We start from the raw sequence: 15,168 nt of genomic DNA on the forward strand, positions 1-15,168 counted from the left end.
GCTGAAATGGAGGAATCTTTCTGTATTCATTGGGGATGGGAAGAGGCCCTGGTGATGGGAAAAGGAGGTTGCCTTGTGTTTGAGGGACAGTGCCACCTCTGCCCAGGGGGCTTTCACAACTCAAGACTGAAGATGTGTAGAAGTAGTTTATGGCAGAAGGCAGGAACCCTTTTCCTTTTGTCCTTTAGTGCTTCATTCTCAGTGCCCATCCCCATCCCTTCCTTCACCAGTCCCCTTCTTCTCTTCTTCTCTCTTTATGCAATCTCTTCTTTCTTACTTTTATTCTTTTTCCTTTCTCTTCTGCATGACAATTTGAAGGTGACATTTGAAATGCACATAAGCCACACATTCATGGAAAGTGGCAGTGATGTTACTCCCCTTGGAGAGTGAGGCTAAACCTGCTAATCTGAAATTTTTCTTCCTTTTTTTTTATCTTGCATTTTTATTTTGATGCTTCCTCCCCTCTTTCTTGCTGCCTTATGATCTGTTTTCACACTGGTTTTGCCCTTTGGACATGTGGAATTGCCTTGCTAGTTACCTGTGTCACAGTGTCCCTGAAGATGTCACCAAGAGCACCTCTAAGTCAGCTGCTGTGCTGTCCAGTGATTGCTGTAACCACTGCAGACAGTGGTTAGTGATCACTAGTTCAGCCAGTTTTGGACAGGGTTTTGCTTAGGGTAAAAAATAATTATTTTTTACACCTAACAAACCTTGCAGTTAAGATTTAAATATACAAGTATGACTGTTGCAGTGCAAAGTACAAATGAACGGGAGCCCTTAGTGGTTTGTTCCTTGCCTTGGCTAAGCTCTGCTTTCATGTGTGCCTGTACATTTCACGTAAGCCAGAATCTGGCTCAGTGAATTAAGCACCTATTTGGCAGCCCCAAACCAAAATCATCACATAGCTGTGAAGCACAAAACTGACACTTCATGCCTTAAAGAACCAGGAGCAGGAGATGCTTGGGAGAGGTCTGGTCTGCAGGTGGAAAACAGGACTAGCTCCCACATCTACCCCTGTTCCACTGCAGGATGGGGCTGAGCAGGGCCTTCAGTTGTCTCCCAAGATGATGTGTGAGCATCTGCTGGGTTATTCCTTTGTTTGCTAGCTAGAGTTTGGATAATCCTTGCATCACTGCTACTCACATGACATTACCCCAGGCTGGGGGGGTAAGCACAATCTGAGCATGCTGAACCCACCCCAGCAAGCCAGGAATTGTCTGTTCACTTGTTCTGTGTGTTGTTCCCTTTCAGTGGGCATTTGGGGTGACCATGTGGGAGATTGTGACCCGAGGGCAAACCCCTTATGCTGGCATTGAGAATGCAGAAATCTACAACTACCTCATCAGCGGGAACAGGCTAAAGCAGCCACCAGAGTGCCTGGAAGACGTGTGAGTACTTCCTTGCCCTGTTGACATGTGATTCCACGAGAAGTTTGGCTTTCTGGAAGGAAACAGGGGCAGCTGGCTGGAATGCTGATCTGAATCTACTTTCCAGTACATAGAGGCATTCACTAGAAAGTCTCTGGGTTAGCTACCAGATACTGTGTGTTGGCACCACTCCCTGAAACCTGTGGTAGCTATACAAGCAGCTAACTTGGCTCAAGGGTTTGAACATCAGCAGCTCTTAGCTTTGTGGAAACTCTTAACTGTGTTTCCAGAAACTCACTGCTCCCTACCTTCTCAGGCCAGCATCTGAGAAAAGAGATTAATTTCATGGCACACCCTGAAGGCTGAACAGAAAAGCAATCTAGCAAGACTACAAGGAAACTGGTTTGTAGAGTCAGTGACCTGCATGTGTCTTTCAAAGCTGGGCCGTTTTCAAAATTGGATCTACCACTCTCACAGAAATAGCAGGATGAAAGAAAAGAGGGCAGATATGACTATCTAAGGTTCTTAAATTACAGGTGGAAACAAAGCCAGGACAATCTTGTAGATACTGGTTTCAGACATTTTCAGACTTGCAGGAGGAAGCTGGGTAGCCCATGGAGGAGCAGGCAGCCACATGCTGCAGTCTGTGCTCCTGCCGTAGTCCTGCAGCCAAGGGCCCATTCTTGGCCAGCAGGTTACATGAAGTGTTTGCTCAGGAACCCTTGCTCCATGCAAGATGGCTGGTGTTCACTGGAGTCCCACACATGGCTCTGAGGTCCCCCAGGGAGCATCACCATAACTTCTCCCAGAATAAAAGCTTGCCTTGTCTGGACAAGGTGAAATAATTTCACTTGAGTTCCCAAGCAAGTCTCTTGTTTTCTCTGTGTCAAGAGACAAGCAAGACCTACCTAAGAGCACTGACTTTAGTCGCCTTTTCAAGCCATCCCTTTTGTGTAAAAGGGACAACATGAAGTCTGCCTTCCTCCCGCTTCTCTCCTTCTCTGTTGGTGGATTATTTCATGTGGTTTCCTTTCTCCAGCTTTTTTTCCATATAGGGAATAATCTGTACTCTTGTTACTAAAGCTGTACACTTTTATCTTCTCAGCAGTTCATTTTAACTCTTCCTGAGTTTAATTGAAAACATTGTTTTACCACTGCTTAAATTCATTATATGTCTGCATCTTGACTGCTGTGAGTAGCTTTGGTTCCAAATTGTGGATCTTGTGGCCATAGGATGTTATAGATGCCAAAAATAGAGAAGACGCTCAAAAAACCTGCTAAGCATTGAAGAAAAATCAATCAAAACTACTAAAAAGGAGCAACCTCCATTTCAAGAGGCCCTTGAGCTACAGGTTATTGAGACCTGAGAGAATTTACTAGAAGGATCTCACTACATGCTCACCCTCAGCTTATGTTCTTTCTCCAGGTGTCTGCTACTGGCCACTGTCAGAAGCAAGGTACTGGGGTAAATGTGTGATTCGGTACAGCCAGTAGTTTTCTGTCTTTCTTTCAAATGAATTTCTGCTCGTTTTCAGTGAGAGTAAAAGAAATTACTTAACTTGGTGCCACAGAACAGGAAGCTTGTATTTTAGCTGGAGGATTTAGAGTTATTTCTACTGTTTGTGAGGGATGTAAATCAGGATTAAGACAATTGAACCATAGAAGCTTTCTGTAAAACCAGTGTGAGATCAAAAGCAGTCTTGTAAAGCTGATAGCAAGCAAGGGACACAAAAAGTAAAATAAAAGCCATCACGAAATGCTCTAGTCCCCAGTAAAGGCCGTATCAGATTTTTTCCCTTTACAAGTTCAACTGAGGTTCGTTTGTCTGCAGTGTTTCTCAGCGCCAGTACTGTGCTTTGTTCCTGTTCCCTGCAAAACTGGCAAAAATAATGCCGTAGGAATGCAGCTGCCAGTCTTGTGGGTGATGCACAAAGAGGGGGAGGACAATGGCTCTGGCCATGCTCCAGCCCAGTGGGCTCTGGCCAGCAGGAGGCCAGCCAGTGCAGGCGCTGCGCTGCAAAGGCAGCCACGGGGAAGAAGAGCTCCTTGCCCCTTGCCCGAGCACAGGCCATCGGAGCCAGGGACATCTCCTCACACTGGCACTTGGGGAACAGACACTGAGGCTGCTGGTGTTTGACCACAGGAGAAACACAGCAGGACAGGGCCTGAGGCTGGTAACGTCACCGAACACATCTGCACAGGGGTGGTGCCTTTCTAGTAGAAAGGCTGTTTCAGCATTGCTCTTCCAGCAGTGAAGCAATTGTCCATTCACACAGAATCCCACAGAATCACAGAATGGTAGGGGTTGGAAGGGACCTCTGCAGGTCATCTAGTTAACTCCCCTGCCCCCGAGCAAGTTCACCTAGAGCAGGTTGCACAGGTTGGTGTCCAGGTGGGCTTTGAATGTCTCCAGAGATGGAGCCTCCACAACCTCTCTGGGCAGCCTGTTCAGTGCCCTGTCACCCTCACAATAAAGAAGTTTCACCTTATGTTTAGGTTGAACTTCTTGTGTTCCAGTTTGTGACTGTGCCTTGTCCTGCCACTGGACACTATGGAGTCTGGTCCCATCCTCCTGAGATCTCCTTTCTATCTGCTCTCCTCTAGGCTGAGCAGCCCCAGCTCTCTCAGCCTTTCATCGTCTGGTAGATGCTCCAGTCCTCTAATCCAGTCCCCTAATTAAGTCCCTACTTGAAACAAACCCGCTGTGCCTTTTTCTGGTCCAACTGGCAACCTGTTGGGCAGAAGCAGTGACACCCCTCCAATATGCCAGGAGTGCTGAGTTAACACAGTGTGTAAAAAGACTATTCTAGAAATAACTTGCACCTCCCACGGCTGGATCTCTCTTTTCTTTCTTCCTGTGTTTTATCTGCTCCAGAACTAGAATTTGGAGGGATGGCTTCAGCTGTGGCAGATGCTTCCCAGATTTATTCCCAGGATGCTTCCTGGGAATAAATTCAAAAGCCATTACTAAGTAGTGTCACACTCATGGTCCTACAGAGACAATGGAATGAGATTTTTATCAAGAAGTTCAGCATCCTTTGACAGGGCTTTTGGATTTTTTTTGCTACTGTATAAACAATTACTTTGACTAAAATGAGAATGCCTTTGAAAATGGGAAGGAACAAGGAATTAGGTCTATAATGGCTGCCCACATGCTGCCACCTGTGCTGGGCCAAAGCCAATAGTTTTTGGGGAAAGTATCTGTGCTTTTTAAGCTGCACTGTGCTGAGCCCCTGCTCAGAGATGCAGGGGGTGGCTGCTCTGCTTCTCAGTGCTCGTCTCCCTCTCTTTTGCAGCTACGATCTCATGTGCAGTTGTTGGCATCCTGAGCCCAAGCTGCGCCCCAGCTTTGGAGTGCTCCGGTCCCAGCTGGAAATGATTCGGGGAAGGATGTCCACACTCTCTTCCAGTCAAGATCCTCTCTATGTCAACATTGGGAAGGATGAAGAGGTGTCTGCAAGTGACCCTCCCCTGCATGCTTCCTTTGGAAACATGGACGGTGAAGAGACCGTTGTTGGGGCAGCTGCTGCTGTCACAAGTGACTATCGCTACATCATGAGCCCCTTGTGCCTTGGAGATGAAGGTGAAAGGCATCCAGATGGGCAGGAAGGGGAGGACAAAAGCCTTCTGTATGAACTGGAGAGAGAAGGAGAGAAAAGTTGTTAGCCTGTACATAGCAGTGACAGTTTCCTTGGGACAGGATGTGAGCAGCCACGGTGCCATGTCGCCTGGGGCTCTGATGCCGGATTTGGGATGGCTTTGAACAGCACTGGCCAAAGCTCTTGGGCAGCTTTTGTAGCTTCCACCACTTGTGTGGGCTGCAGTGGCGGATGGCTTGGAAGGACCACAACCCCAACAGCCCCTTGGATTTGGGGGAGGAGGGCAGTAGGGTTACAGCTTGATTGTGTCCGGCTGAAAGGAGTTCAAAGCTGAGGTGGGCAGCTAAGTCTATGCTCTGCTCCTTCCCACTGACTGCTGGAGTAGAGCTGAATACACCTTCTGTTCAGTCAGTGTTTGCTCTTGTGTAGATGTTGTCTTCAATCCTGGCTGCGTGACTTTGGGACTGGTACCTCTGAAAACACTAGCGGGTATTTGCACTGTCATTCATGACAAGAGGGCAAAACTCCCCTTGTGTTCACTCAGCAGTGCTGCCTAGACTTGTTGCCTACCTCAGTGGTTCTCAAACTGATCTGCAGATCTGCTTCTACCCAGCACTGAATTTTAACCTCTGGCTTATTTCATGCAGTGACACTTGCTGCTTCCTCAGTCTGGGGCTCTTTTACGAGTTTCAGATGTTTTGGTGAGCAGTGAAACTAGAAAAAATGAAAATCCAGCATCTCTCTTCACCTCACGTACCTCTTTTATGTCTTTCTCTTCTGTTTGATGCCAATTCAGGCCCAACCAGACTAGCAGCTGGCATTAAAATGCAAAAGGAGGGAGAGCAGCTGGCATGTGTGAGGACAGACTCCAACTTCAAAGGGATGGAAAGGAAACAAGGTAGAGAGGACTTAACAGCAGTACTGGAAACAGTGCTAGTAATGCTGGAGTGCAGCCCTCCAGGAGAGGGACTAGACAGCTAGGTTACAGAATGGCAGACTCTCTTCGGTTTCAGCAGGAGCAGGATTCCGTATTTCCTTTTAAATAGGATTTGTTTAATCTTTAACAATCCTATGAGTTTTTCAAATAGCCAAGTGCTGTAGCTGCTGTAGTGAAGGTGTGTAATCGGTTTTGGGAAGGTGTGTGCCTTGAGGGGGAAGGGATCACCTGAAAGATCTCCTTCTGAAGAGCATCCTCATGATGAAAAAGCTTGAGAACCACTGGCCTTCCTATTTAGGAGGTCTTCTGGCATGCTGTAAAAGCCACATCAGAACATAGACTAGTATCACTGCAGCCTTCCAGACAGGGCAAAATTAATAGTTTTGCTCTTTGGGTTTTGTTTTGTTTTCCAATCAGCATGTCTGACTCACTATAACTGCAAGCGCTTGTGTGGTTTTTAATAATTTAATATTTTACTGTAAATCAGCATTTGTTTTGTGCAGTGGTTCCCAGCAAGGAAGTGCAGTTACATCTTGCTCGACTTATCCTAAATATTCACTAGATCTTAATTTATTTTCTTTCCAGTGTGCTGAAAACTTGGCAGTATCACAAGACTGAGGATTCCACATAGCTCTTCCTCAGAAATTAATACCACAAACGTCATCACGTTGGCAAAGGTGGGACCAATAAGTTAAAGGAGATTGCTGACTTGGTATCAGAACACTCCACCCCTCAATGCTCAGTATTTGCATCTTGTGAGGTTTGGGGCTAACTACAAAATTCAGGTCCAGTTTCAGCCCCTAGTGAGAACACTTCCTAGGGAAGGGGAATTTCAGCCTGGGGCTTAGGCATTGGTCCTTTCTATAAAAAGTTTCCTACCAAACAGTGATGTCTTACAGATATCTCCAGAAGTTCAGTACAGTTTCTCAGTTGTGGATACAAACTGCATTGTCTTATACCCCAGACAGTACAGGGTTTTCTTGTAATTTAGCTGGAATGCTGCAATTGCAGGTGAGAAGTTAACTCCTAACAAAGGGTAACAGAAACCTGTGCAATGCACATTTACAGTGAGAGCAGAAGGGTATGCTTCCTGCAGCTGCCTGGGAAGTGCAGATGTACATACAGACTCTAACTTTGAGAAGCATGTCTTTAGTTTTTATGCATTTTTTAATAATAAAACATGTACTGTGTCTGAGTCCCAGCTTCTTATCTGTGGCAGAGTTTATGATGATGCTCACTGGTCGGGGTCACAGCAAATCTGTCAGCCCCAGCTAAAAGCTGCCTTTCTCCCTTCACCATTAAGCTGCTTCTTGGAGGCAGAGAACATGTTTGGCCTCACCAGGTGGGTGTTACTCTGCATTGGTCCAACCTTGAGACTGAAGGCTGAAATCTGGTGGGCATGGGCTGATGGTTCCACAAAGAGTCAGGCTCTGCAGCTATTGCTGTGTGGGAGCCTGGGGAGAATAACTTACTGGAACATGTGCTGCATCCTACCTGGGAATGCAAAACCACTGCATTAGTTCCTCCCTGAAAACTGTTGCCTGCACCTATCCAGCAGTGCTCTGTGGAAGAGAGGTTTGAAGGTGGTGGGTGAAATTCAGCTGCTGAGTCAAATGTTCTAAGTGAAACATAAAAGAGCCCCTGGATTTCCGGCTCTCAGAGAAGACAAGGTGAAGCTCACACTTCTGTTCCTCATCAGCAAACAGCACGTTGCACGCCCTCTGCCTGCCAGCTCACACAGAGAGGAAGACTGATGGTAAACGGTACCGGCACTAACTCCCATCTGCAATGCAGGAAAAATGACTTCTGAAGTACGAAGTGGCTGATGTAGTTAATATTTTAAGGTACAATTGCCCAGTGATGTCCCTTGGATCAAGTTCAAATGATGATTTAATCCTTTTGCATGCAAGCCTGGTCAGACCAGGTACAAGTGAGGTTGTGTTGTGGGTGGGAGAAGCAACACCAGAAGAAGAGCTACTGATAAAAAATGGAGGGAAGGGGATTGTAAAATGGGGACAGATGGGATGGGCTGTGAAGACAGCAAACAAGGGAGTCAGAAAGTAGAGTTTGGGAATTTTATATATGAAATCCCAGAAGAGAGAGGTCCCGACTGGGACCAGGCAGGTATCTGAGAAGGGGGCTGCCTTTTGGTAAAGGATGAGATGCTCTGGTCCAGGCCAGGTGCCCTGCAGCATGTTGCTGTTAAATTGTGGAGAGGCTGTAAGCAGCTGGCCTAGCTCTGTGTCTGCTTGGTGACAGCAGTGTGGCCATGACCCCAAGGAAGATTTAGCCTCGGTACAAACGTGAAGTCCTCTCATCCTCCCAAGCAGCAGCCCCATTCCCCGTGGTGGGACAGCTGAGGGGCACTGCTTATCTCCACCAAACCAACCTCTGTTCCACACCAGTAAGCCTGATCCCACTCCTCCTCCATCCATATGTCCCTGGGGATGGGACAGAGTCTCCTCCTTTCTAACACTGAGGCAGTGTGACCCCACAGTGCCTAACATGGGCATGGCAGAAGCTCACAGCACCATCTGTGTCATGTAGAGGTTGGTAATGTGTTAGGAGAGATGTCCCCATCAGGTCCACTGCCAGGGCTGACTGAGGGGACTTAGACCACAGGCTGCACTGGCAGATCAGCCTGTAGCTACAGGATTGCTCCAGCCCAATCAGATACCTGTGTGGCATGGGGAATAGCATGCTCAGGGCTGAAAGCCCAGCAGGTGCCTCCAGAGTGTGGAGATACCTCAGAGCTAACTCACAGCTACTCTGGGACCTGTCACCTTCCTTCCTGACCTGTGCTGGGAGGGACCTCTTGCAGTCTTGACTGAGTAATAACCCTCCCTGAAAAGAAATGTGATTATTTCTGAGTAAACATTTGAGCCTGGCTGACCAGAGAAGGGAAGAATATTTGCACATGCATATTTTCCTTATACGTATTTGCTGGCAGTATTAATTTTCCCCTAATGCTCAGACAGCCACCAGATTTTACAAATTGACATATTTTTAACTGGGGATTTTTGTGAGGGACCCTCATACAGAGTCTTAATTTTATACTGTTACTGTTAATTTTATTACCTGTTACACTCCCTTAACACAGGAAGTTGCTGCACAAACGCTTGGAGTGAAGGAAGCTTCACTTCCTGTGGATTTGCATCCCAGGGGTGATTGCAAACCTCAGGTGAGGCTTGTCCATAGTTAAGGTGCAAGAGCTTTTCTCTCAGTGGAATCTCTGGCGTTTATCATAGAATCATAGAATCTTAGGGGTTGGAAGGGACCTGAAAGATCATCCAGTCCAACCCCCCTGCCAGAGCAGGGTCACCCAGAGCACATCACACAGGAACACATCCAGGTGGGTTTTGAATGTCTCCAGTGAAGGAGACTCCACAGCCTCTCTGGGCAGCCTGTTCCAGGGCTCTGTCACTCTCACAGTAAAAAATTTTTTTCGGATATTCACCTTGAATCTCCTATGCTCCAATTTACACCCATTACCCCTTGTCCTATCACTGGTCATCACTGAGAAAAGCCTAACTCCATCTCCCTGACACTCACCCCTTACATATTTGTAAACATTGATGAGGTCACCCCTCAGTCTCCTTTTCTCCAAGCTAAAGAGACCCAGCTCCCTCAGCCTTTCCTCATAAGGGAGATGTTCCACTCCCTTCATCATCTTTGTAGCTCTGCGCTGGACTCTTTCAAGCAGTTAATACAGTTGTTGAATTTCCCTCTATGGTGAAGGTACCAGTGTGGCATTAGCAGGGTCTGCCACACACAGCCTGCTTTTGGAAAACTTGTAGGAATTTCACCATCCTTCAGACTTCAAATCTTGCCATCGCGTTTGTCTGAAATGAAGCAGTAGATTCAAAAGCCATTAGGGACAACATGCGCAGCCAGTGATCAGGAGGCCTTGTTACCATGGGAAACCGAGCTAAAAATCAATTACTTAGTCCAAGAACAGAAAAGACTGATGGACATAGTTTTTGATTGCATTTGCTCTGTCATATGAAAGGGGTTCGGCGTCAGTATGAATCAGACCTCAGTCACTGCACTGATAAATAGCGACAAAACAAAGATGATCGACTACTTGCTTACTCTAATTACTCTGTGGATCCTGCAGCTCAAGGCACACTAAGCCCAGTCATTCCCAAATGCAGTTAGGCTGGGGAAAAAGAACACCTTTTGGTCATGTTTGACAATAGGATCAAAATGAGGAGCTGGGTATTTCAGGGGCATGATTGCTGGCTCCCACCAAGCCCAGGTTTCCAGGCGGGTGCTCCGATAAGCCACCAGCCACAGCTTGGAACGTATCTAAACAGCTTTTGTTTCATCCAGTTTCTTTTCACTGGCTTAAATAGAACTGAAAGAAACATTTGACCTCAGGAAATGGACAGCATTTGTTGATTTAAACTTAGTTGAGTAGGGATTTAATGGGACTGGACTAGTTTCCAGAAGAGTCTTTATAGGAGCTGGCTCTTGCCAGACTGCACTGTGCGGGAGCAGGAATTCCTGAAGAGGAAAGAGGGTTTGCATGCAAGAATGATCTAATTTGAAATATAAGATACTGCACTACATGCTAATAAACACGTTGCCAACCAAGGTGACAAAAAAGGGGAAACTGAGAGAAGCGACGGGGCACTGGAGGGAAGGACGCTCTGTACATTGCAACATGGCAATTAGTGCAGCAAATTGAGAAGGCTGCTGCTTTCTTACTTAATAGATAAGACAAGGATCCTGGCTGCTACCCTGTCATTACCCGAGCTGCGTGGGAGACTGACTGTGGCTGCCTCGCTCCTTGTGCTGCACCAGTGAAATCCTCCGCAACAGCTACCACTGCTTGTGCCACGGGGACGTTGCCCGAGCAAGGAGCCCTTTGGTCACTCGCTGCTGCCTCTCCTTGTTTCTTCTAGCTAAACTGCCTTAAAAGAAGCTAAAAAAAAAAACCAAACAAGGTTCATGCTGCTACACGATATAAAGCCACGTGCCTCCACTAATATCAGGTAAGGTTCAGGCCTAATTGATATATTTCTCTGTATTATTTCTCTATGTTATCCCTCCTCTTGCACAAAAATACACAGATAAGCAGGAGCAAAAATATTTTGCAGACTTGTGGCTGGGTGTACGAGGAGGAAATTAGCTCTAACAGCTCTTCAGTGCCTGTGAACCTTGTACCCAAGCTGCAAGTATAAAGGCAGAAGGAGGTGCAGACTTGAGGGTTACACATGGAACCCAAACTGTTCTCTGGAATGGAACAGGCACTTCCTTGGCTCTTGCCAAAACTCAACAGTACTTAAAAAAACTTTTGTCAAATTCCCAACTTCAAGGCTTGGCACCTACTCAGCAGACAGCCATGGCAGTTCAAGACCCATCTCTCCACTATTTGTTTGCTCCCTCTCTGCTGGAATTAGGGCTCCCTGCAGCCGTGCCAGCGCTGAGGAAGGTAGCAAAGGCAGCAGACGATGCGCAGCAAAGGATGAAGCACGGGCACATGTTCCTACCAGCACTGCTGTGGGGGTGGAAATCTCTGGCAGAGCAAACAGCCGGTGGCTTCTCACACTCCCTCCCCCCTGTCTGATTCACTCCAGCTTGTCTGCCAACACTACCAATTACTCCGAGGCACTCTCATTGAAGCTGATAGGCTGGGCTGTACCTCAGGCAACGATGGGCCGCGCTGCGTGAAATATTCCTCATGTTTTCCACCTATTGATAAAATCACTCTGGGTCACCACTGAAATTGCTCATGGCTGCTGCCCTGCCAGCAGGTCAATTTTCCTGCAGGCATCATCAGGCAAGGATCCAAATGAAAGGAGCTAGACCTATTTATAGCAGAACATAGTATAGCTCGATATTTCTCCTTTTCTCTCTCAGTATACTCTGGGATGTATTGCCAGTCTGCTGAGCTCTGTAAAGCTGTAGTGCTGGAACTGAAGACAACATTTGGCCCATGGGGACTTTATTTGGGGATTTATGCTCTCGCATTCATCCATCATTGTCTCAGTGGAGCAGACCTTTTCTCAGAGGCCTCCTGCACGGCAGGCCTGATATTAGTGTAAATCCGTGAGTTCTGTGGCATGGAAACAACGTAACAGACAGAAGGACATAGCCTGTCATCTGAAAATGCACCCAGCCTGCCTTTATACCCTGATCTGACCTTTCTTGGGTGAAGATGATGGTGAGATGTTGTCGGTTTTCCTCCTTGTGCCTGTTCAGCCACTGAAGTGTGACTTAGCCCTGTTGTTGATGGTACCACAGCAGGGCAATGCTTGGGCCTGCTTGGACCTGTCACAAGGCTGGCCAGAGTTCAACATCATGCTTTACAACTTGCATGTTTCTAGACTAATTTCTGCTGGCATCAGAAATCTGTGAATGCAGAAAATCTGCACTTGCCTTTGTTATGGGAAGGCACTAAACTTCCATGAAAAAAAAAAATTAATGGATTTATTTTCTCAGTAAACATCTTACAAATGGTCTGGACAACAGTTTTACTGGAAGTGAGACTGGTAAATTAAAAAAAAATAATAATTAAAAAATGTTCTTAGCCCAACATTATTGTGAATGTGAGTAAAATCCTTAAGAAGAGGCTTTCTGTGGTCTTCCCATGCATTAGCCCAGCAGGGTGTGCCTCTGTCTCCCCCCCAGTTCTATTTTGCTGGACCTTGCTATTGCAGATGGAAACAAGGCACTGCCTTGTTTTCACCAGGGATGGTGGAAGAGCACAACATACCTTTCCCTCGAAGGGATGTCTGAGATCAAATTCACTTTTGGCCCCCCAAGGTCGGCTGCAGAGGGCTGGCCAAGCAGCCAGCTCGGCTGCTTCAGTAGAGAGCCAGGGAAGTTCAGAAAGGGGGCAGCAGAGGGACGATGTGTCTGTCAGGGATATTTTTGTCTTCTGCATCTCGACGTTCGTGTCTTTCAGAAACACCAGTCTCCTCTCCTACAGCAGGCATTGGAATGGCTCTAGGGACTTAGCTGACACCAGACTTTGTCCTGTTTTTTTAAATCCTTCACATTTCACTGTTTACATTCGTCAGAAATGGGCCCATAAAGGTTAATGAACATGGGCCCTTTGGAAAGCTGAAGATGTTCATTTAACAACCTGCAGATGTATTGGAGAAACCCTTCACGATTTACCAGAAGGTCCTACTTTCCCCCATAGCCTGCCTTTCACTTTCCCTCCCATCAGCCTGGCCACAAAATCCTATTTTTCATTATGCAAACAAAAACTATTTAAACACACCAGCTTGGCCACATTCTCCTTTATGTCTCTGCCCTGACTTGGGTGGAGAGCCACCATCCTGCCTGGTTTGGGGCAGCTCCAGAACCCACAGAAGCCCTGAGCTCCAACAGCATTTGACCCACAAGGATGCCATGAATGCCTGTCAGGATCCTTCACCTTGCCAACTGATTCCAGACCTTCCCCACCAGATCACTGAACTGTCCTGGGGGTATGGGGTGGCAGGCAGGCTCCCCCAGCCAGCCTCAGTGCTCTACTCTGTTTAGCAGTCTTGCTGGGGAATGGTGAAGAGTAATCCCACTTGTGTTTCTAAATACATGTTTTAGAGTGATTCAGCTATCAAGAGGTAGTAACAGATCGTTTAGCAAGAGAAAATTCTAGTCTCTGGCTCCGCACAGTCTGAGAGTTGGGAGATTTTCTTGGCCAGACTTCTGCTCAGTTACACGTGAGCCTGGGAAGTAACAAATGAAAAACTGGCTCCAAACTAGTAATTTTTCCTTTGCATTGACATTCAGCATACAAAACCTGACAGGATTTCTGGAGGTACAGTTGGTGAGTTCCTCTGTGAAGCCAACAGTGAAACTGACTTGGGAGAGATGCAGAAATGCCTTCGACAAGAGCCAGTGTGGAATTTGTTGCACGTTTGCTCCCTAGGATGCTTATGCAGTTTCGTGATGTGGTTGTTTATCAGCAGCATCTATGGACAAAGTGTTTATCTGGATACATTTCAGTGACATACATAGTGTGTGAACACTGGCTTTAAGTGGACACCTTAGTGTGTCCTTGCTTTGGATGAGGATGCTGCTTTCATAGTGAATGTCCTGATGGTCCCTCCTCACCATATATCAGGCAGTTTCACCTGAATCCCTCCAAAAAAAAGGAATGCACCTACTGCTTCTGTGCTGCTGAACGGCCACCAGATCTCACGCCCAGAGAGGACCTGGACTGAAGCAACCATTCCTGACCCAAATGGGTCCCACAGAAGTGGTGGGTTGCCAAAGCCAACTGCTTTAGTCTGTGAATATGCTCTGGCTGCACTACTCACTGATGCAGCTTCATTAAAGTTTCTGTGCCTCAGGTGAGATGGTGAGGGTAGGTGCTCTGCTGCCAGGTATCTAAGATGGTCTCTGGGTTATGTGCCTGACTCAGGAGTTTTATTTTTCCTTTGCATCAGCTTCTAAGGGAGGACATGTGTAGCCAAGCAGGCAGGTGCTTAGGGCAGCAGTTCTCTTCAGGTGACAAAATTGCTGATCCAGCTGCTTAGCTCTGCCAGGGCAGCACCCTTGAGGCTGTGGGACAGGGAAGAAGAGAGGCTGCCCTCATGCACAAGTGGGGCAGCTAGTGTCTTGGGCTCCCCTCCATGGGGAGAGCAAAATCTTTGCAAATGTGCAGGAGCCTCTAGATAGCCTACAACAGTGGTTTCCAACCCATCCAGCAAACCTGGAGGCCCCACTGCTTCCCTTTTGAGTGGTGCCCCAGCCCCTTCCTTTTCCCCTTCTCTCTCTTTTGCAGGAGGGACGAGCTTTATCTGCTTAACATCTCCTTCCACCAGTGTAAGGCTGGATGGAGAGGCTGCAGGGCAAGGGTATAGTCCGTGTTTTAGTGTCATTTACATCTTCAATATCGTTTGGGCCTCTCAAAGCTGCTTTAAAGGAGGTTATTGCAGCATGAGAACTACTGGCTTCACGTATCTGAGAAATCATCAGCACTTCCAACTTACAAGGAAATAATTCTGGAAGCCAGCTGGCAGCTTTGGCGTTTGCAGGAAGGTCAGCCTGGAGCACTGGAATCAGGTGCCTCAAAAACGCAGCTGCTTTTGCACCGGTTCTTCCAAATGCGGGGAAGGGCGTTTGCAGCTGCTGCTTTCCGCAGGTCTCCAGGGCAGCTCCCTGCTCCTGCGGATCAAGAGTAACCGGCGTTTTCTCCCCGAGGCTAAACCCCGCCAAGGAGCCCGTGTGTCCGGAGCAGGGAGAAGCCACCGGCAGCCGCCCAAGCCCCTCCGCCCTCCCCGGGGGCCCCATCGGCTGCGCAGTG

At 47.4% G+C, this 15,168-nt stretch overlaps 1 protein-coding gene across 1 annotated transcript in view; it reads left to right on the plus strand.

Moving 5' to 3' along the window:
* The window catches only part of TYRO3 (TYRO3 protein tyrosine kinase), a 42,318-nt gene extending 35,220 nt beyond the window's left edge, over nucleotides 1–7,098 (plus strand). Inside the window, exons 17-18 of the mRNA XM_009999573.1 lie at nucleotides 1,252–1,388; nucleotides 4,664–7,098. Of these exons, the coding sequence (XP_009997875.1) occupies nucleotides 1,252–1,388; nucleotides 4,664–5,033 (507 nt within the window). The 3' untranslated portion in view covers nucleotides 5,034–7,098. The remainder of the gene's footprint in view (nucleotides 1–1,251; nucleotides 1,389–4,663) is intronic.
* The last annotated feature ends 8,070 nt before the right edge of the window (nucleotides 7,099–15,168 follow it).

This window comes from Chaetura pelagica, unplaced genomic scaffold, assembly GCF_000747805.2.
Source record: "Chaetura pelagica isolate M959 unplaced genomic scaffold, ChaPel_1.0 scaffold55, whole genome shotgun sequence".
NCBI classification, from domain to species: domain Eukaryota; kingdom Metazoa; phylum Chordata; class Aves; order Apodiformes; family Apodidae; genus Chaetura; species Chaetura pelagica.